This window comes from Coregonus lavaretus (assembly GCF_964263955.1).
Source record: "Coregonus lavaretus genome assembly, chromosome: 16".
NCBI lineage: Eukaryota > Metazoa > Chordata > Actinopteri > Salmoniformes > Salmonidae > Coregonus > Coregonus lavaretus.
Window position 1 is genome coordinate 15,249,144 of NC_140003.1, and position 23,222 is coordinate 15,272,365.

Below are 23,222 nucleotides of genomic sequence, written 5' to 3' on the forward strand. Positions count from 1 at the left end.
ATAGGAGAATCCAGAAATGGATTTTGTTTTCCTATCATGTAAATGGAGTGCTGAAAATAACAGAGCTTTTTTACAAGCTCCTTTGTGTCATTCGAGAGGGCTACATATTAAGGCTTTGTCAGCATGCTAATTTTAATTGTTAACGGTCTGACTTGTATTTGTAAATGAAAGCCTGGTTTATAGTCTACCAGGTCAATAAAAGAGGCTAAACTCCTCACTGCCTTATCATTATTAGATATCATTGCTCTTATTAAATGGATTAAACTGAGTACATTTTCTTTTCTAAATGAAATGTTATGCTTTTTCTGGTCAGAGGCATTTTAAAAGAGCAGTCTATTTTCCCTCATACCCTCCTCGTCTTGAACATCACAGCCAAATCAAAGTACTGGACGGAGAGGACGAGTACTACAAATTACTGTCGACGGTGGAATCAATCCCTGAGGAAGACTACTCGACCGGGCTCCCTCCCACCCTGTCAAGAGGGCCACTCGTCAGTCAGAGCTGAGCTTTACAACCCCTGTCAACCGGTACGAGTCAAAGAGCACTAGCCAGACACACACTGAAATCACATTTACTCCATATGCACTATGTATAACAAGGGCCAGTGATGTACAACAAGAGATCAGAGTAAATGTCTATTAGTTTAAAATAATGACTAATGATGCTCCCCTTGTATGTGTGTATTTGAATTAACACAAACTCCACAGTTAAGATTGTTGAATATAGTTCTGGTACCATGTTCGACATTAGCTGTTCCTTGTACATTGCCACTTCCCCCACACACCTCTCAATTTAGGCAGATAGGCTCCAGTAATGTAGGGATTAGTTATGGTGTTGTTCATTCCTCTTCAGGCTTGTTTTTTCTATCTGGTTCACACAAGAGACTTCTTAGAATAAATATTTGTCTTTCAAAATTCTGACAAATGGTACAGATGTTGCATCAATAAATTAAAAGTCAATGACAATGCACATTTGTGGAATGAAAATGACACTCTGCTGTTTAGTGGCAGAGAAAAATATACATTAAATCATATTTTTTTCTATAAAGTTTCATTGTCACTGAACATTTAACAATAGACCCAGACTCCCTGAACAGCAAGCTTGAGCCAAAGTAGAGCACAGATGGAAATCTGGCATGGAAATTGTGGTCCTCTGTAGCTCAATTGGTAGAGCATGGCGCTTGTAACGCCAGGGTAGTGGGTTCGATCCCCGGGACCACCCATACGTAAAAATGTATGTGCACATGACTGTAAGTTGCTTTGGATAAAAGCGTCTGCTAAATGGCATATTTGAATATTATTATTATTATTATTATTATTATGGAACCAGACTCTGAGAACAAGACAGGTGCCCTTCATCCTCAGTCAGTGCAGTGTTCATAAAGTAGTAATAATGTCATGGTCATTGAATCAATTCTCTGTTCACTGTGGTATAATAAAGTAAGTGTTACAATTCAAGTCTCCTCGCTGAAAAGCTGTATTGAGAGCATAGAGATATCACGTGAATAGTCAATGTTATTGTTTGACCATTTTGCAGTGAATTCTTTAATAATGGTTGCAATATACGATTATCATTATACCAAGGAGTGAGTGGTATATAGTTAGATGCTGTGTACTAGAATCTCTAAAACATTTCCTGTCTAAAAGCAGACACAGAGCTAGTCGTAACTATGAATTTCACCCAAAGTATAGGAATTTCCTTTTAAGATGTGTCGGAAATGCAGGGCTGGCAAGTTGATCTGTAGTGCTTTTTTCTCCATTTGCATATCATTTACTGCATCGCCTTTTGTTGACACCCCAGGGCCCAAGCTGAGATTTTGATCTTAATAGGAAGAGTAGGGTGGTATGACTGAAGATCCCTTGTACTCAGCGGGGAAATCATTAGAGCTCTGCTTAGATAGCAGGACCAGCCACAGTCAGTCCAGGGTTTACTCTGATTCCTTTGGGTTTTCAGAAGCTTTAGGTGGTCATCAGAGACGAAGACTACATACCGTAAGGGTCAGGACTAAATCGAGTTGCATTCAGGTTTTGTGGGATTACTAGACGTTAAACAGTTAGCTTACATGTTGTGTCTTTCTTTCACATTGTGAGACATACTATAGTAATATGTACTAATAATGTTATTCATACCTGCGTAAATAGTGAATTGAAAGATTATTGGTGATTAATAAGTCAGAATCCAGTCTTGTTTAGGGGCAGCTACAGAAAATAGTATATTCTTGTCTGACCAAATTTCAAGGACCAATAAGATCTGCTTAGTTCCTCTAATGTCAAAGCTAAAAACATACTTTTTGATTCAATTTGTAAACCTCTTCTACCAGAGAAGTTATAAATGAGATGCCCTTTGAGATCGACACTTTGGCTGAAGTAAGTCAAACTAAGGGAATGTACAAGAGTGTACTAAGTCTGAGACTCAATCTCTGATGTAATTTGACCACAAACAGTGACATTAAAATAAATAGTTGATATTAGTTATTTAACCTAAACAAAATATTTAAATTTAAGACACATAGGTACATTGTCTTACAGTATTTTACATTTCAACACTGCGCTGAGAGTATTTCAAATGGAAATTGCAAGAAGAATACCCCAAGAATCATTGGCCTCAGTATAATGTGATGTTGGCGATTGTGCAGTTAGTTCAAAAGCACTTCACCTCCAGTTGTGCAGCGGCGGATCCAGCAGTAATTAGAATACTGGTTGTGCATTACCTCCTTACTGGGGATATTTTGTTCCTCTGAAGACCGGCTGAAATAGGTCACCACAGCACCCAGTAGTGCATCTTAAAAGTACACTGAATCAATTAAGTGTGATCATGCTCCCTTGATTATTTTGGCCCTGTTTTACCATGGAGAGGAATTTCAAATAGGCTTACTAGTTTTAATAACAAGGTTGGACTGTGGTAACATATGGTGCTGGAAGTGGGTGTTTCTTTCCCTCTTTCTCTCTGCCAAATTAAGTCCCTGGCTGATTGCCTGCCTGAGCATATGAGAGGAGGTGAGCTGTGGATGTAACAACCTTGGGTACTTGATTATGTGTCATATGGTAAACGATGTTACACCGTTTGTTCTTAGCTTAGAATATGCCTGCCATGGCATGGATGGGCAAAGTAGCCGTGGTGGTGTTGGATGGACAGGTGGACACCAACCAGACAGAGCAGGTCTCAGTGTATGTGTGTGTGTCATTTAAAGGATTGAGGTCTGCCACCTGTTTTGTTTAATACCTCTTCATAAACCCCAGCTCCCTTTAGTTTTCCCCTCATTAAATCTGTCTGCATCTGGTGCAACAGAGGATTCCTTTAATGTGGTTAACATTACCACTGATGTTATTCTTGCCATTTTAACTATTTGCTCCAAACACTGTGGGTTTTTTAAACCTACAGCCAGCCTATAAACATTCAAATCAACCAAGTCTCATACTACCACCACCTATCTGATATCTCGAGCTACAGCCTTTACAAATTATGAAAAGCTTTTATTTTCCACAGCAGGCACATTTACCTTTTCACCTAATAGTGATGTCTTACTAATAGTGATGTCAAACTTCAAAGAGCGAACACGGTTAGGCCAACATTGTCCTGTTTCTATATCCTTTGAGTTCAAAGGGAGAGTTTTTGAATATCAATGTTTCTTCAGCAGTCTTTGCAGACCCACTCTGTTTTAATGAAGTTGATGTGCTTTTGATATACAGCTGTTTAGCTTTGCATTAAAGAATTTCAGCAGGGACCCAAGTAGACATATGGTAATAATTTGAATATGATCATGCATTTATATATTAAGCAAAGGCTTATGGCAGGGCTTTTAATTTGTCCTTTTTGTGTGTTTTTTAGTGATATAGTTTTCTTCTACTTTGGTGGGGTGGGGGTGCATTGAGGGCTGAACAGGTGCGTTAAAGTCTTCACAATCCTCACTCTAGGATGCTCTTAGCAAGCTAATGATTGAAGAAATGGGCAGGCATGCACGTCAAACAGATGTCAGATGTGTTGAGGGTTCTGTGCAAAAGAACATTCCCTAAAGAGTGCATTAATAAAGAAACTGGTTGAGCCGGGAAGAGAGAGGAGACCGAGTAAAGAGCGTTAGAGGGAAGAGGAGATAAAAGAGTCTGTTGAGTAAGCACATCAAAGGCCTCTTAATGACAAGGGATGCCATTAGGGTTACAGTGGCTTTTGTTTCAGCTTCCTCACACCTGCAATTTGTTGAGGGCATTCTATGCACAGTTGAGATGCTCACATTTGCATGAATAGAAAATATATGCATGATGGGATAGAGAGGACCTTTCCTGGAAAGTTTTTCCCTGTAATTTGGGTAGCTAATGACCGGTTCTCCTCAGAATACTTTTATTTGAGAAACGTGCATTCAGCACTCTGGTTACTTACCCATGCAATAACATAGTAGCCCTTTACATTCGTACCCGTATATGGTTTGAAAATGGCAGATTTGGACACTGATAAGCGCCTAAATTGGAATGCAGTGGCTATACAGTAACACGCTATAAATGACGTCAGAGCTCAGGGTCTCCGCTTCACAGCTCTGTATGGGTTTTGACTGACAACGGTTCTGAACTTGAGCGCCATCCCTCCCGCTAATTGGGCAACTTTTGCAAATGTTTTGTTGTCTGAGTGGGGGAAATGCTGTACATTTTGAGGACTCTGTGTATTTTTAAAAATGAGACGTTGAGGATTATACTGCTTTGATGTCATAGAAGCAATACAAACACACGTGAGTCCAAACGTGCACTTCACATTTCCATATCATAAAACTAATGTAATATACAGTGTCAACGTTTATGATCATTATGTTTGATGTACAGTTACAAGATGACATGGCATTATACCCTGGGTTGTCCTGAACAGAATGAGCCTATGTTTGTTGTATTGTGTCATGACTCCATTCTATGTGCACCAAAATCTGCGTCTCTGAATTGCCTTGTGAAAGCCTAACACTGTAAAATCGTATTTTATAATTTAGCTAGTCATGTTGTCAATAGAACAAGCTTTCAAATTATGCCCACCTGACCAAGATTGCGGTTTATAATGGACCGTTTCTGGATTGCATAAACAACAACAGTAATTGTGTAAAGGCAGGGATGCAGGGCTGTTCAAAACAAAACAACCACAAGTGTGCTTTCTCTAGTTCCTCAACAGCACAGCTAGGAGAACCCCCCAAAAAACACCTTATAGTTGAAGACTCTTCTTTGAGTCATAAATGTGTATTGCAATTACTTAGGAAATGTGCACACTTTGGAGAGGTGTGTGGCCACTTGGAAACCCCAGTTAGTCCTCTCACTCAAACCCTTGTCATTTTTCTGTCTTATGTTGCACCTACCCCACATTTTCCAAGACTATTCTTATCATGTTACTGAAAGTATCTAGATTTTCAGTTTTCGTTACGAACAAATGCGGCGAAAAGTACAGTAAATGTAAAATGCACATAAAATCAACAGTGTAATGTTTGGAATCAATCTTGTGTCAGGTGAGCTGTTGTGTCCTCACCTTTAGTCTAATAATTTTCCCATAATTTCCAGACTTGTCCCTTTTAATTGCAACCATGGTTATGCATATGATTTTTTATATTTCTTCTGTAAGAAACATTTACATTTAGCCCTACCCATATAGGCCAATTCCCACGAGTGTAAGGGGTTTTAAGCTAGCAATGGAGTATACAAAACAGTGTAAGGAAGCAACATTCATCCTGTATCCTACAAAATGTGTTTACCTAAAAAGTTTTTGTGTTGGAATGGGGCTTGACAAATCAGAGCATGAAATTCTGATTAGCCTCTCTCAGTTTGTGGACTGAACGGGGCACTAGCAGAGTTGGCATGGCCAAAGGTGTAACCTGTTTTGTTTTGCCTCGGCACTGCTCGCCCAGATGGTGGGACCAGCTGCCATAGAATAAACGCTTGGCGGGTAACAGTGTGAGAATCACTGCGGCCTTGTTGTAGTTTTGGAGGCAAAATGGGGAAATCTGTCTCTCTGCCACCGCCAAGAGGAATAGGATCATATCACCTGGTGCTTCAAATAACCTCATTTTACTGTAGAGCACATTCCCATCAGATGCATCCATGACATGACTGGTTGAAATATAGGCTTTTATAAGAATACATGTCCACTTCTTATGACACAAGATACAGTATAACACATATATGTAAGTAAGAACATTACACAATGTTTCTACATTGTGAAGTTATACAAGCTAGTCTTTCTACATGTTCTATTGGCTTGACCACATGTCAATCTGCTCATATCTGAGTAGTGAGAACTTTCACATGCAGTAAGTTAGTCTGCAAGATGTGCTCTTGTCCCTGGCTGGCATATCCCACAGCCTAATTGCCTCCTGATATTATATCTCTGTTTCTCATCTTTCCTGGCAGATCAGGCTTTGACCCTGAGAATTATTGTGGGAGGATTACCACACACAGGGTGGGCTGTGTAGGTGAAATGACCTGTCCCTCCTTCCTTGACCTCGGGCCAGCCTGCACATTGCCATTGCTTTGCTTTTGAAAATGCAGAGATCCTCTGCTTCATAGGTTGGGGGAGAAACAAGAGTTGTATTGCATTGCAGGGAAAATCTTGAATATTAGTGAGGCCAAAGTTGGAGCTCTTCTATGTTGGGGGCTGTGAACAATGGCGGCTTTCTGTCAGAGAGCAACTTCAAAGGTCTGCTGAGTGACTGCTCTGAGTTATACTTTGTTGTAGATCACTGAGGAAATTCACAGATGTTTTCTCATACGAGACACCATTATAGCAGCTCAAGTATCCAGTAGCCTGGAGCGCCTCTCTCTAGCTCTCCCTCTCAGCCCCCCTCTCTCTCCCTCTCTCATGTCTCTTGTGTGAGACAGATGTGGAACCTGTTTTCTCTCCAACTGTCCAGAGAATATAAATAGTTAAAAAGGGGTTCATGTTGTGGCATTACCCCCCAACTCCATCAAAGCTGCCGTTCTCACTGTCAATGTATTCAATGTTATAAGACCGGATGCAACTACACTTTCACTTACTCCACATATATGCAATTTTGGGGGAATACTTGTTACTGAAATGTGAAACATGCCATATGAATACAAGTGAATAGGCAAAAACTTTTTCTATAGATGGAATGAGCCATTGTGCCTGGAAATGAAACATGTTATCCTCTGCTGAAAATGCATTTCGGTGTTCAGTGTTTAATTTCAGTTTCTTAATTCTCTGGACTTGAAGTCAACTATGTTAAAGTAATACAAAAGAAATGTATGACATATTGAAAACTGACTTGGTCTCTCTTTATTTTACAGATTGCCTTCTTTGACCCTGACCTCAATGAAAAAGAACTGTATATTTTTGTCAGACTCAAATTGTACTGTATATTGTATTGACCATGGATTATTTATTTTCCTGTAAATGGATGTGAAAGCTGTTATTTTATTAAAGTGATTGTGTGTTTACATCTCTGCATTTTGATTATCAATATGAATTTCCCAAACAAAGTGATTGTGAAGGCCATAATCAATAGTCTTCATTGATGTCTTATCCAAAAACATTAAATTGATATAAAAGTGTAAATAGCATGGCTTATCATACAACTTATGCTAAATCATGTACCTTAAGTCACCTTTAGTGGAATGGCTTGAATTGCTGTTATTTATATGTAAATATTCCACTCTATACAGTATAATGTCAAATAGCCGTTTATTGTAAACTTGTCATTCACCCCCATGTGGAATCAGTTGTAGCCAGTAGTACATGCAGGTTGGCATTTTTTGGTGCACTCGCTGCATACTGATTTTACATGTACATGTTCTCACTATCTTTCTTTGTATCAACATTGTTTTGTACCATTCTAATAAAGTGATTAAAACAAATTAAAGATACTCACAACAGTACTCAAAGCTTTGCCTTTTGTTTGAACTGCCAGTAGGCCTACCACACAGGCATCTAACCAGGTCACATGTACAGTACAATATGTATTCAGAGTTATAGCCAATGTATATGCCAGAAATGTATGTTTTTAGACTGTATAGAATATCAAACTACATGAATATGTGAATTTGAGTCACTTATTGTTGGTTGTAAATGCAGTACACTAATCGAATTCATATAAAAACGATAATGCACTTCCTCTTCCTCTTCCTCAAGCCATGTTCTAACTTTATATTAGCAGACACAAGTCCTATGGCAGTCTCTCTTGTAGTTCATATAGTTTAGTGAATTAGTGGTGAGATTATTCTTGGAAAATAAAGATTGCTGTGCACTATATTATGCAGCAATAATGTGCATAAGAAATTAGATCCTTATTGATATGTTGTGTATCTTGGTCTTCATTGACCATATTTGTAAATACGATTCATTTAGGCATCAGGCCTCAACTAATTTCAGATATTCAGTGTAGCTGCCCCACTCTTGCAAGCCTATGGCTTTGCAGAGAAACGGGGTTTCTGCGTGGCCCAGCAGGACTCCCCCTTTCCCCCATGACTGTGTATAGAGCTGTGGGAGAGGGCCGGGAACATTAATCCCTTCAAAGGAACAGATCTAATTCTAAATCAGCCGCTCCAAAGTATTTGAGAGGACAGTGATTGTTTCTGCAGGGAAGCCTGATAATGATCACTGCGTTGATATAGAAGAAAAACTTCCATTGCTTTACAGTTGAAGTTGACTAGACAACAGTTTTACAAAAGTTTTGAAATTATTTTCAGTGAGGTATTGTGTTGTTACTTAATGAGATGGTTTAATTATTTCTAATTAATTCTTATTATAAAATATATTCCTTTATAACAACAAAAACATTAGTTTGTTTTTTTGTTTTATTTAGTCTGTTTCCTAACACCTGTCATTCTGAAGGCATTGAGGTTGTTGTTGCAACCTGGTCTCAGAGCATTTCGTATTATTCTGTACGTAAATCCGGTACACCTCATCACTGACAACTTTAGCATTTTAGCTAATTAGCAACTTTTCAACTACTTACTACTTTTTAACTACTTTGCAACTACTTACCATGTTAGCTAACTCTTCACCTAACCCTAACCCTTTTAGCTAACCCTAACCTTAACCCTTTAACCTAACTCCTAAACTTAACCCTAACCCCTAAATCCTAGCCTAGCTAACATATCGTATCATATCATACATTTTCGCAAATTCGTAATATATCATATATTTTGCAAATTCGTAACATATAACACGTTTCGCAAATTCGTAACATATAACACATTTTACTAATTCGTAACAAACTATACGAAATGTAACATCATATTACACTGAAAAAATATATAAACGCAGCATGCAACAATTTCTAAGATTTTACTGAGTTACAGTTCATATAAGGAAATCAGTCAATTGAAATAAATTAATTAGCCCCTAATCTATGGATTTCACATGACTGGCAATACAGATATGCATCTGTAGGTCACAGATAACTTTTTTTTAAAGGTTGGATCAGAAAACCAGTCAGTATCTGGTGTGACCACCATTTGCCTCATGCAGCGCGACACATCTCCTTCGCATAGAGTTGATCAGGCTGTTGATTGTTGCATGTGGAATGTTGTCCTACTCCTCTTCAATGGCTGTGCAAAGTTGCTGGATATTAGCAGGAACTGGAACACGTTGTCGTACACGTCGATCCAGAGCATCCCAATCATGCTCAATGGGTGACATGTCTGGTGAGTATGCAGGCCATGGAAGAACTGGGACATTTTCAAATTCCAGGAATTTGTACATACTGAAACATGAGGTGATGGTGGCGGATGAATGGCACGACAATGGGCCTCAGGATCTCATCACGGTATCTCTGTGCATTCAAATTGCCATCGATAAAATGCAATTGTGTTTGTTGTCCGTAGCTTATGCCTGCCCATACCATAACCCCATCACCACCATGGGGTACTCTGTTCACAACGTTGACATCGTCTGTCCGGTACAGTTGTAACCGGGATTCGTCTGTGAAGAGCACACTTCTCCAGTGTGCCAGTGGCCATCGTAAATGTAACGTAAATGAAGGTGAGCATTTGCCTACTGAAGTCGGTTACGATGCCAAACTGCAGTCAGGACAAGACCCTGGTGAGGACGACGAGCACGCAAATGAGCTTCCCTGATACAGTTTCTGACAGTTTGTGCAGAAATTATTTGGTTGTGCAAACCCACAGTTTCATCAGCTGTCCGGGTGGCTGGTCTGATGATCCCGCAGGTGAAGAAGCCGGATGTGGAAGTCCTGAGCTGGCGTGGTTACACGTGGTCTGCGGTTGTGAGGCCAGTTGGACGTACTGCCAAATTCTCTAAAACGATGTTGGAGGTGGCTTATGGTAGAGAAAGTAACATTAAATTATCTGGCAACAGCTCTGGTGGACATTCCTGCAGTCAGCATGTCAATTGCACGCTCCCTCAAAACTTGAGACATCTGTGGCATTGTGTTGTGTGACAAAACTGCACATTTTAGAGTGCCGTTTTATTGTCCCCAGCACAATGTGCACCTGTGTAATGATTATGCTGTTTAATCAGCTTCTTGATATGCCACACATGTCAAGTGGATGGATTATCTTGGCCTAGGAGAAATGCTTACTAACAGGGATGTATACAAATTTGTGCACAAAATTTGAGAGGAATAAGCTTTCAGCTCATTAAATATGGGACCAACACTTTATATTTTTGTTCAGTGTCTAGGATTTACGTACAGAATAATACATAATGATCTGAGACCAGGTTGGTCCTTGGCCATCAAAGCCCAACAAGCTCAAGGCAGAGATGCGGCAGGGGGTTTCAAAATTGTTTCCTCTTTCTTGCGGATGGGAACTCCTCCTTCCTTCCCAGGCCTCTCGCACTGGCACAACTTTTTAGGAAACACACAATAGAGACATCACCCTCTCTATCTGCCACTTTTGACATCTGGATCAATTGAGGGCTATCTAAATAGGTTATGGTTAATCATGCAGCAATACTCTGGTAGTTACATAAATAAAGTGCTACAACAGTTGCAGTTAGTTACTGCAAGTAGCCTATGGGTTGTAGTTCCCGAGTGGCGCAGCGGTCTAAGGCACTGCATCTCAGCGCAGGAGGCGTCACTACAGCTTCGAATCCAGGCTGTATCACAATCCGACCGTGATTAGGAGTCCCATAGGGCGGGGCATAATTGGGTCAGCGTCGTCCGGGTAGGCCGTCATTGTAAATAAGAATTGTTCTTAACTGACTTGCCTAGTTAAATAAAGGTAAAAAAAAAAGTTGTTAGGCTATCGCTTTCAACTTATCCGATAGCCAATTTTGCCACTACTGCGTAAAAGTCACTTTACGCACTAGAACGTAAATGACACCACTATGGGCTTTTGGGGTTAACTATCAAAGAATGAAAGAAGTGAATTGATGATATTGACATTGACATGCCTGTAAGCAGGCCAGGGTATAAACTGTAATCTTGTTCCAAGCCATGTTTTACAGTGGTCTGCCAGTTGATATTTGCTGGTTAATAAACTATCAGGAGCATTTTAGTTCCATGGAAACACGTTATCAACGTCATAATTGTTTGTTATAATAAAAAAGTATTTTATTTATATTTTGAAAAATGTTAAATGTATCCCAAACGACATTAACTTTATGTTGAGACTTGATTTGCTCTCATTAGTTACACCTCTTGAAGTTATCAAACAGCTATGCGCCAGGAGATCTCAAGAGATAACAATGTTACATTGTCACATAGGGTTGTGCTACAAATCCTTAATTACAAAAAGAGGATCAGATGACTACAGCATCCAATACGGGGGTCTCCAGGCGGCATGGGGGTCTTTGATCAAGAAAATCCAATTATTTGTGTATATACATTTCCCACATAGTGATTACTTCATTAATTGTCCCGCCTTTATCTCCTCCCTCCCCATCCCCCCTAATAATCAGCTCTTTTATCCAGACCAACAAACACACCATAGGAGCTTTGTGGATTCAAAGGATTTGCTTTCCCCTCTCATAGAGCCGCTATTCTTTGATGATTGGGCAGCGGCAAACTTCAAAGTAATAAATCTTATTTCTGACTGGCTGGCGGCCCACCAAAGTCCTTATCAAATTCTAAGAAGTGATCCCTCACTCTCCAGATAGTCCAAGGATATCTCGAGGAGAGGAAGTATTGAGAGTGAAGACTTTACCACGTCAAGACATTTTTCTACGGTATTACATTTATCTCAATTAGTTTTATTATTGTGATCTGTTTTTAACACGAAGAAAGAGGACGTTTACCATGGCAGCAGTGGCTCTACTGCGGAATGAAACACTCCAGGCTTTTCTTCAGGTTTGTTTAAAACTTTTGGCTTTCGTGGTTTTATTTGTCCTTCTCAAAATATGACTGTATGTATACGGTAGTTAAAAAAATTGTTTAGACCGCGTGTATTGTGAGTTATTACGCGTGTGCGTATAATGCGCATTTTAACCTGGTTCATCTATAAAAACATGCTGTATAATAACTGAAATATGGCTGTTTGATTTACTGAATAATAACGGCTTGAATGATTATGTTACAACTCTTTTTGTAGTGTAGTCATCTTGCTGGAGTGAGAGTGTATTAAAACTAATATTAGGCAAATCAATGTCGTTTTAATTGCCGGAGTGTCCATTTTCCCACCCAATACAGTTACAACTCTTGTTTAGAGCAAAGTCAACACATAATTAATCATTATTTGTTTTACTTATATGCAGGACCGCACTCCTAACTCTTCTCCAGAAAACTGTAAACACTCTCCACTGGCGCTCTTAGCTGCCACTTGCAACCGGATCGGACACCACCACGGATCAAGTCCGGCAGATTTCCTCCAGGTTCCTTATGACACTACTTTAGGCTCGCCGTCGCGAATTTTTCATCCTTGGAGTAACGAGGGGAATCCTCAAAGCACTCTCTCTAGCAATTCTACTTTTGGACTATCATCTAAAGCCCAGCTCCACATCCAAAGCTCATTTACTTCCCACCACGAGCTCCCTCTCACCCCTCCAGCGGATCCCTCATATCCCTATGACTTTTCTCCAGTGAATATGTTACCGTGCTCCATGCAGTCGTTACAGTCCTCCTGCCCACCCACCTACGTCCCTGCTGTATCTTATGCAGCGCCAACTGCCATGCCAGGTTTCGTTACGGGACACTCTGGCCTTGTGCACCAGCAACAGAGGCAGTTGTCCCCTAGCCCAGGGGAGGATATTCCGTGGTGGAGTCTCCAACAGGGAAATCACGTCAGTCATCACCACTCAATCACCACTCAATCCCTTGGCCACCACCGTTTCCAACTGCAGAGGGGCTTGGTGATGGGGCATACAGACTTTGCGCAGTATCAGACTCAAATCGCTGCCCTCCTTCACACCAAGTCCCCCCTCGCAACAGCCCGAAGATGTCGGAGATGTAGGTGTCCAAACTGTCAGTCCTCCACCTCAAACGATGAGCCCGGCAAGAAAAAGCAACACATCTGTCACATACCAGGGTGCGGGAAGGTTTATGGCAAAACTTCCCATCTCAAAGCGCACCTGAGGTGGCACTCGGGAGAGCGTCCATTTGTATGTAACTGGCTTTTCTGTGGCAAGAGTTTCACCAGGTCTGATGAGCTGCAGAGACACCTGAGGACTCATACTGGAGAGAAGCGCTTTGTTTGTCCTGACTGTTGCAAGAGGTTCATGAGGAGTGACCATTTGGCTAAACATGTCAAAACTCACCAGAACAAAAAAACCAAGTGTCATGAGAAGACATTTGATCATCAAGTGAAAAGGGAAGATATCAGGAACATGTAGTAGCCTACATTAGAGTCAATTTGATATCATCATCAAGATAGTGCAATATAAGTCCTTTACTTAGTTGAAGTACAAAGTGACATATTATTTTTGATTACTTAGTTTTTTCTTACATACTGAAAAACTATTTCTCTATCATTTCAGTTTAGGATTTTTTGTTGTTGTATATATGACACCTGTCTCAAAGTTATCTTGGGATCCTGGAAAACATACTTTAATACCCCATGGGCTAGTGTTCATTGTCTATATACCATATCAAGAAAGACAAGTTTCAGCTTGTGTTTGGATCATTGTCTTCGGTGGAAGATTTAACTTTCTTGTAAATAATATTTAATAGCTTTTGTTGAATGAAAGTGTTCGTTTTCACTCCATGTGGGTGTTTTAGCATGCTCTTGAAAAGATATGCTATTGTTGATATGACCCAAATACTGTGTGAGAATAAAAAATATACAAATGTCCCATGTCAGAATTAGTCTCATTTAATTTTTCATAACATATTATCTGAAAGAAATATATATATATATATATATATATATATATATATATATATATATATATATATATATATATATATATCCTACAACTTCTCAACTGTTTCAATATGCTTTGTGTTGTAGTCATGACAGACAAAGATATTTATAGTTAACCAAACTTTATATTGCTACACATGCTATGCAGTTACCTGTGTAAGGACTTGCGCTTTGATCCACATCAGTTTACCATAGTCCGGACCATTCACCCATTGCTGCTGCTTAGACTGAGAATGTATTAATAATACAAAAAAAGTTGTATGCCATAACTGTAACTGAGAAGTTGGCCAAACCAATGATAAAATAGTGAATATGGAATTGTAGCATAGACATCCACTAGCATAATTTGAAGGAATATAAAATTATCAATTTCAAGTAACATATAAAACCACGCTAATGAAATGTAGAAGATTCATTTAGGCAAATATGGTTTTCAAACTCAAGAAAAAATGAAGTTGACCTGCCTAAGGATGTTATCCTGACCTTGATCAGTGATGTTGGCACACAGAGCTTGTAAAACCAAAGGTTCTCTTAAGTTATTATTTGTGATAATGAAACCGGTCATAGACAACACGTACAGTAATGTGCCTCAGCCTACATGGTCATGTCAGCACCTATCAGGTAGAATCACATTATCTTTGCAGATAAGGTGTCCAACTACAACTAAAATGAAAAGTTAGTGTATGTATGTTTAATTGTTATGATATAATAAACATCATTGTATTCAACAACATTGATGGCTTTCAGCACATATGAGCTATTTTAAACAGCCAGCTAACTTCTTCTTGTGACTGTTATGTCAAGAAAAAAATGCTTCAAAATGTCACCTAAAGCTTTACATTTCCTGTGACCCTCCAGATGAACAGAATAATTATTGCCCAAGACCAGTGCTTTTCCTGAGACCCAGTAGGAATTGACTTTGATCCAACAGTTGTTCCCGATCCAGTATATGAGAAACACTGTGTGAAATAACCATACAATACAATATACAATGAATACATTTGTCTGTGGAGTAAATGGAGTCAGTATATTGTCCGTATATTCTTGGGCTACAATAGAGATGATATTGAAATGGAGTACCATTTTACAGCCTTTGAGGATTTTTATACTTAAATGGAAGTGTTATGAGCACCATATTGTTCTTGAGGCTTTTTTTCTGCTGTAGATTTCTTTAGAGAAATACATCTAGTTTACTTGGAAGTCTCACATATATTTAAGTTCAAAATTGAAACTAAAGTAATGCATTGATTATACTTTAGGTACTGTATCACTAAACAATCAAAAATATTGTCCCAAAAAATCAGGAGCCATTTCAGGGCTCCTCTGAGTACAGTGAAGCACAGCTCCAAGCCATAAACCTTGAAATATCAGAAAAAACTCTCAGAGCCATGTTGGACCTCTGTCATATGAACTCCGGGCTAGAACTGAGGCCCTACTGAAACCAATGCAGTGACCAAGTTTTGGGATCAGTTAAAACAGCCAGCCTTTTCCCTGCAGCTACAGAGCATGTTTGAAATAATATGCAGTCTAAATAAGTTTATATTTATATCATGCTGTAAACATTGAAATGTTGGACACATGAATGCAAATGGGTATTCTTGCGCCACAAGCATGTTGAGGTTTTTCAACTTGGCCTATGCCTGAGACCCAGTAACCCAGAGTTTGATTGAATAGGGCCCTTAGAACTCAGTACTTGAGAAAATTCATATCTAAACACTTAATGAGATTGAGTGCTTCATCCAGTTTTCCCACAGGACTTCTCCACATTCCACGGACGAACAATAGTCATCTACAGTACATTCATCACACAAAAGAGGGGAGGGAAGAGGAGGGGGTATTGTGAACCAAATACATCAGGGGAGATCATTGAAAGGAGTCTTCACCATTTGAACTTTTAAGTCTTGATCCAAATTTCATTATCCTATTATGAAGCAATGACTTCTAGGGATGCGTTGAAAACATCCATGGAGTCTCCTAATAGCAGACAAAGGCTTTGTTAGCCACTGATTGGCTTTAAATGTCCAAGATAGCCATAATTATAATAACTGTGGAATTATATAGATTGTTGGGGTATAAATGCATGCACTGTAAAAAAATAAAGATATATTTGTTGGGGCATGCATGCATGCACTGTAAAAAATAAAGATCTAGTTGTTTCAACTAAATATTATTACGTAACTGGTTTTAGGCTGGGGTTTTAGGTTGGGTTTCTGTTTAAGCACTTTGTGACATCTGCTGATGTAAAAAGGGCTTTATACATTGATTTGATTTGATTTGATTTGACATCCTTTTTTTGTTTACTCAACTTTTTGGTCAAAGTGTTACCTGAACTTAACATTTTTAGTTGGCCCAAACTTAGCTCCAACATGAGAAAACGCAGGCAACTTAAAATTATGTGTTTGCTCAAATTGTCTCATATGTTTATTCAACTAGAAATTATTATTTGGCTAAATTAACTAAAAAACAAAAGGTTGTGGTACTAGTTACGCACACACAGTGCTTTTAACATACATTATTTTTAACTTACATATTTGACACACGTTGACATACATGATTACATTGTGCTTGTTTATTTACACAGTAATTCATATTCAACATGTCCTCACCTGGGATTTGAACTCACAACCTCTTGGTTCACAGCATTCCAATCTTCCTGATAAACTAGGTTTCTGGGTGTTTTTTTTACAGTGTGGCTGTAAATACAAAGCCTACTCACTCCAGTAATTTCAGTTGTATTGTTAGAATATACTATTGATATACAGTGGGGAGAACAAGTATTTGATACACTGCCGATTTTGCAGGTTTTCCTACTTACAAAGCATGTAGAGGTCTGTAATTTTTATCATAGGTACACTTCAACTGTGAGAGACGGAATCTAAAATAAAAATCCAGAAAATCACATTGTATTATTTTTAAGTAACTATTTAATTTGATTGCATGACATAAGTATTTTATCACCTACCAACCAGTAAGAATTCCGGCTCTCACAGACCTGTTAGTTTTTCTTTAAGAAGCCCTCCTCTTCTCCACTCATTACCTGTATTAACTGCACCTGTTTGAACTCGTTACCTGTATAAAAGACACCTGTCCACACACTCAATCAAACAGACTCCAACCTCTCCACAATGGCCAAGACCAGAGAGCTGTGTAAGGACATCAGGGATAAAATTGTAGACCTGCACAAGGCTGGGATGGGCTACAGGACAATAGGCAAGCAGCTTGGTGAGAAGGCAACAACTGTTGGCGCAAATATTAGAAAATGGAAGAAGTTCAAGATGACGGTCAATCACCCTCAGTGTGTGGCTCCATGCAAGATCTCACCTCGTGGGGCATCAATGATCATGAGGAAGGTGAGGGATCAACCCAGAACTACACGGCAGGACCTGGTCAATGACCTGAAGAGAGCTGGGACCACAGTCTCAAAGAAAACCATTAGTAACACACTACGCCGCCATGGATTAAAATCCTGCAGCGCACGCAAGGTCCCCCTGCTCAAGCTAGCGCATGTCCAGGCCCGTCTGAAGTTTGCCAATGACCATCTGGATGATCCAGAGGAGGAATGGGAGAAGGTCATGTGGTCTGATGAGACAAAAATAGAGCTTTTTGGTCTAAACTCCACTCGCCGTGTTTGGAGGAAGAAGAAGGATGAGTACAACCCCAAGAACACCATCCCAACCGTGAAGCATGGAGGTGGAAACATCATTCTTTGGGGATGCTTTTCTGCAAAGGGGACAGGACGACTGCACCGTATTGAGGGGAGGATGGATGGGGCCATGGATTGTGAGATCTTGGCCATCAACGTCCTTCCCTCAGTAAGAGCATTGAAGATGGGTCGTGGCTGGGTCTTCTAGCATGACAACGACCCGAAACACACAGCCAGGGCAACTAAGGAATGGCTCTGTAAGAAGCATCTCAAGGTCCTGGAATGGCCTAGCCAGTCTCCAGACCTGAACCCAATAGAAAATCTTTGGAGGGAGCTGAAAGTCCATATTGCCCGGCGACAGCCCCGAAACCTGAAGGATCTGGAGAAGGTCTGTATGGAGGAGTGGGCCAAAATCCCTGCTGCAGTGTGTGCAAACCTGGTCAAGACCTACAGGAAACGTATGATCTCTGTAATTGCAAACAAAGGTTTCTGTACCAAATATTCAGTTCTGCTTTTCTGATGTATCAAATACTTATGTCATGCAATAAAAAGCAAATTAATTACTTAAAAATCATACAATGTGATTTTCTGGATATTTGTTTTAGATTCCGTCTCTCACAGTTGAAGTGTACCTATGATAAAAATTACAGACCTCTACATGCTTTGTAAGTAGGAAAACCTGCAAAATCGGCAGTGTATCAAATACTTGTTCTCCCCACTGTAGATCTGTCTGGTTGTCCATAGAGTTATTAACGTCCAATACTTGCCTTGATGACAGCTTTGCACACTCTTGGCATTCTCTCAACCAGCTTCATGAGGAATGCTTTTCCAACAGTCTTGAAGGAGTTCCCAGATATGCTGGGCACTTGTTGGCTGCTTTTCCTTCACTCTGCGGTCCAACTCATCCCAAACCATCTCAGTTGGGTTGAAGTCGGGTGATTGTGGAGGCCAGGTCAACTGATGCAGCACTCCATCACTCTTCTTCTTGGTCTAATAGCCCTTACTTTGCCTGGAGGTGTGTTTTGGGTAATTGTCCTGTTGAAAAACAAATTATAGTCCCACTAAGCGTAAACCAGATGGGATGGCGTTTTGCTTCAGAATGCTGTGGTAGCCATGATGGTTAAGTGTGCCTTGAATTCTAAATAAATCACTGACAGTGTCACCAGCAAAGCACCCCCACACCATCACACCTCCTCCTCCATGCTTCACGTTGGGAACCACACATGCAGAGATCATCCGCTCACCTACTCTGCGTCTCACAAAGACAAAGGTTGGAACCAAATATCTCAAATTTGGAATCATCAGACCAAAGGACAGATTTCCACCAGTCTAAAGTCCATTGCTCGTGTTTCTTGGCCCAAGCAAGTCTCTTCTTCTTATTGGTGTCCTTTAGTAGTGGTTTATTTGCAGCAATCCGACCATGAAGGCCTGATTCACGCAGTCTCCTCTGAACAGTTGATGTTGAAATGTGTCTGTTACTTGAACTCTAAACAGCATTTATTTGGGCTGCACTCTGAGGTGCAGTTAACTCTAATGAACTTATCCTCTGCAACAGAGGTAACTCTCGGTCTTCTTTTCCTGTGGTGGTCCTCATGAGAGCCAGTTTCATCATAGCGCTTGATGGTTTTCTGTATACCACCCCTACCTTGTCACAACACAACTGATTGTGCAAATGCATTAAGAAGGAAATAAATTCCACAAATTAACTTTTAACAAGGAACACCTGTTAATTGAAATGCATTCCAGGTGACTACCTCATGAAGCTGGTTGAGAGAATGTCAAGAGTGTGCAAAGCTGTCATCAAGGCAAAGGGTGGCTACTTTGAAGAATCTCAAACATACTATATTTATTGATTTGTTTAACACTTGGTTACTACATGATTCCATGTGTTATTTCATAGTTTTGATGTCTTCACTATTATTCTACAATGTAGAAAATAGTTTTAAAAAATAAAGAAAAACCCTGTAATGTGTCCCTGATTAGAGGGTAACAATGAAAATATGCAGTGGAACTGGCTTCGAGGTCTAGAATTGAGTTTGAGGGCCCTATTGGTTTGGTAAAGAGGCTGGTTAGCTTGTTTTATTAAGGGGTCTTGGGGATCTGACCATGGGCATCATACGGCTGGAGGTGGAATGGATCAGTTGTGCCAGACCCCTGGTGATAGGATGGGAAGTTGGAAGTACTGGTGAAGTCTCCAAAACCCCCCAACGTTTTTTTAGTTCTTCACCCTGTGTAACTATGCATGTGTCTGATATCCCAGTAGTAGTAGTAGCTTTGGCCTTGGTGGGATAGCTCAGAGTATTGGGGAGACTGATCTCTCCTCATGATGGTGATGCAGTACACCTCCTGATGGCCTGTAGAACAGAGATGATGTAAGGTGGGGTGCAGGAACCAGGAAGGCATGAGTGACAGGTAGATGTCAATGTATATATGATGTGTGTATATATACAGTGATTGGTTAGGGGGAGGAGTTAAGTGTGGTACTTGCTTCTGAACTTAAGCTATATTGAACTCATGACTGATTAATTATGACAGCAGCAGAATCCGAAAAAGGAACATCAAATCCTAATGGGCAATTCTGAGTCTGTCGGGAGCAATTGTTTTGTAGAGAAGAGGTTGCCACCCTTTTGTGGACAAGTTTTGTAGCACTGGGACCCATCATGAGTGAAAGCTGAGCCAAGGCTGAGGTTGAAATAAGTGAAAATACACGACACTTAACTTCCAACTATTTTAACAAGTGGCTATGAACATGTACACATGACCTCTTGGCTCGTTTTCAGGAACCACCACCACACCACAGCAATTAGACTGTATTACTGTGTAATGTATTGAAATTGATTTAAACATATAAGGGGTAATTTTCAGGGTTACACCTTGACCACCTGGATCTCTGTCACAACCCACCAGAGGGACCAACTGTAAAGCCATGGAGCATTGGAAACATAAATCCTACTTTCTCCCTTATCTCTAATTAGCACATTATTGAACAAGTTATCTTGATAACTGTTGACTTATTATTGATTAGGTTGTGCTTGCAAAGATGAAATGTAGTTCTTATTAAGGTGTAATGTAGCAATGTCTTATACTGTAAAACACCAACCATAGTAAAGCCACGAGATTATACTTGATTCCACTAACTTAATCATCTCAGCACTCTTTGCCTCCAAAACATCTAGCCTACCCATTTACCAATATTAAAAATGCTGAAAATCTTCAATAAGCTATAGTATCCCCAAGTTCAATACTGCATATCGGATATCAACTCTGCAGGTGGATACGTGAATTACTAATAGGCCATGTGCAATACACTGATACAATAGAATGGTGCATTAGACCAATCCATTTACTAAACAACATTTCGGTGACAACGTCTTCGGTCGTTTACTCCATGGATGTGGTACGCTTTTGTTCTAACACATGGATGTCACCATAATGCCTTATTTATTCCCCCAAGGATCTTTTTTCAGTCTTTACTCCATTATCCAATTGCTTTTAACTCAATAAAGTAATAAAGGTTTATTTTTCATTGTTTGATCATAATTCCTCAGATTTTAACTAGCGATTTTGAGTCATTTACATTTTTATAAGAAAATTAAAGGATTGTGTTTTTGCATATTTTAATTGGCTTTTAAGGAAAGAGGGTGCAGGGTATTTAACCGTGCAAAATTCTTAAATTGGATTCTAACTTTGACTTATTCTAGTATGATAGAAACATTTTTTATGATAGAGAGAGAATTTCATGCCATTTTGATGAAAAGGCATCTCCTGAAAAAAGTCAGCACGTGACATTGTCTCACATCAAAACATATCAATTTCATGGTACATACAGTGCCTTCAGAAAGTATTCATACCCCTTGACTTATTCCACATTTTGTTGTTGAAGCCTGAATTCAAAATGGATTACATCGATTTTTTTCTCACCCATATACACACAATACCCCATTATGACAAAGTGAAAACACGTAGAAATTTTTCCTAATTTATTGAAAAATAAATAGAGAAATATCTAATATACGTAAGTATTCACACCCCTGAGTCAATACGTGTTAGAATCACCTTTGGCAGCGATTACAGCTGTCTTTCTGGGTAAGTCTCTAAGAGCTTTGCGTACCTGGATTGTACAATATTTGCACACTATTCTTTTTAGATTTCTTCAAACTCTGTCAAGTTGGTTGTTGATCATTGCTAGACAGCCATTTTCAAGTCTTGCCATAGATTTTCAAGCCGATTTAAGTCAAAACTGTAACTAGACCACACAGGAACATTCAATGTCATCTTGGTAAGCAACTCCAGGGTACATTTAGCCTCAGTGTCTGATGGAAAGCAGACTGAACCAGGTTTTCCTCTAGGATTTTGCCTGTGCGTAGCTCTATTCTGTTTCTTTTTATTAAAAAAAAACTCCCTAGTCCTTGGCAATGAAAAACATGCCCATTACATGATGCAGCCACCGAAATATACAGTTTTCTTTAGTGCCTTATTGCAAACAGGATACATGTTTTGGAATATTTTTATTCTGTACAGACTTCTTTTCACTCTGTTATTTAGGTTAGTATTGTGGAGTAACTAAAATGTTGTTGATCCATCCTCAGTTTTCTCTTATCACAGCCGTTAAACTCTGTAACTGTTTTAAAGTCACCATTGGCCTCATGGTAAAATCCCTGAGCGGTTTCCTTCCTCTCCAGCAACTGAGTTAGGAAGGATGCCTGTATCTTTGTAGTGACTGGGCGTATTGATACACCATCCAAAGTGTAATTAATAACTTCACCATGCTCAAAGGGATATTCAATGCTTTATTTTTATTTTTTTACCCATCTACCAAAAGGTGCACTTATTTGCGAGGCATTGGTAAACCTCCCTGGTCTTTGTGGTTGAATCTGTGTTTGAAATTCACTGCTAGACTGGAGGACCTTACAGATAATTATTGTATGTGTGGAGTACAGAGATGAAGTAGTCATTCAAAAATCATGTTAAACACTATTATAAGTCCATGCAACTGTCACGGATTCTGCCGAGGCTGCTCCTCCTCCTAGTTCGGGCAGGCTTCGGCGTTTGTCGTCCCCGGAGTACTAGCTGCCACCGTTTAATGTTTCTATGTGTGATTGCTTTTGTCTGTCTGTCACACCTGTGTCCGTTTGTGTCTGATTACGTGTTCTATAAGTTGCCTGTGTTGTATTGGTTAGGTTGTGTGTTGTTTTTCGCCTGTCCGTAGTGCTGCGTGTTTTGTATCTGTTTCGTTGTTTATTGTTTTACGCATAGTTTGCGTATAGCTCGCCTCTGTTTTTCTTGAGGCCGTTTACTGTATCTTTGCCTTGTAGTTTCACCAGTAAACTTTGTTGGACTAA

General features: G+C 39.7%; 2 protein-coding genes across 2 annotated transcripts in view; both read left to right on the forward strand.

Annotated features, from left to right (window-relative positions):
• myo3b (myosin IIIB) overlaps positions 1-7,853 on the forward strand; it is a 113,458-nt gene extending 105,605 nt beyond the window's left edge. The window contains exons 37-38 of the mRNA XM_084180130.1: positions 373-527; positions 7,266-7,853. Coding sequence (XP_084036256.1) covers positions 373-505 — 133 coding nt within the window. The 3' untranslated portion in view covers positions 506-527; positions 7,266-7,853. The remainder of the gene's footprint in view (positions 1-372; positions 528-7,265) is intronic.
• A 4,325-nt stretch (positions 7,854-12,178) lies between these two features.
• Positions 12,179-13,707, forward strand: LOC311143278 (transcription factor Sp5-like; the record flags this gene model as incomplete). The annotated part of the gene is made up of 2 exons (XM_084179107.1): positions 12,179-12,229; positions 12,634-13,707. 2 exons carry the CDS (start codon positions 12,179-12,181, stop codon positions 13,705-13,707), a joined length of 1,125 nt encoding a protein of 374 aa, XP_084035233.1.
• Between the last annotated feature and the right edge of the window lie 9,515 nt (positions 13,708-23,222).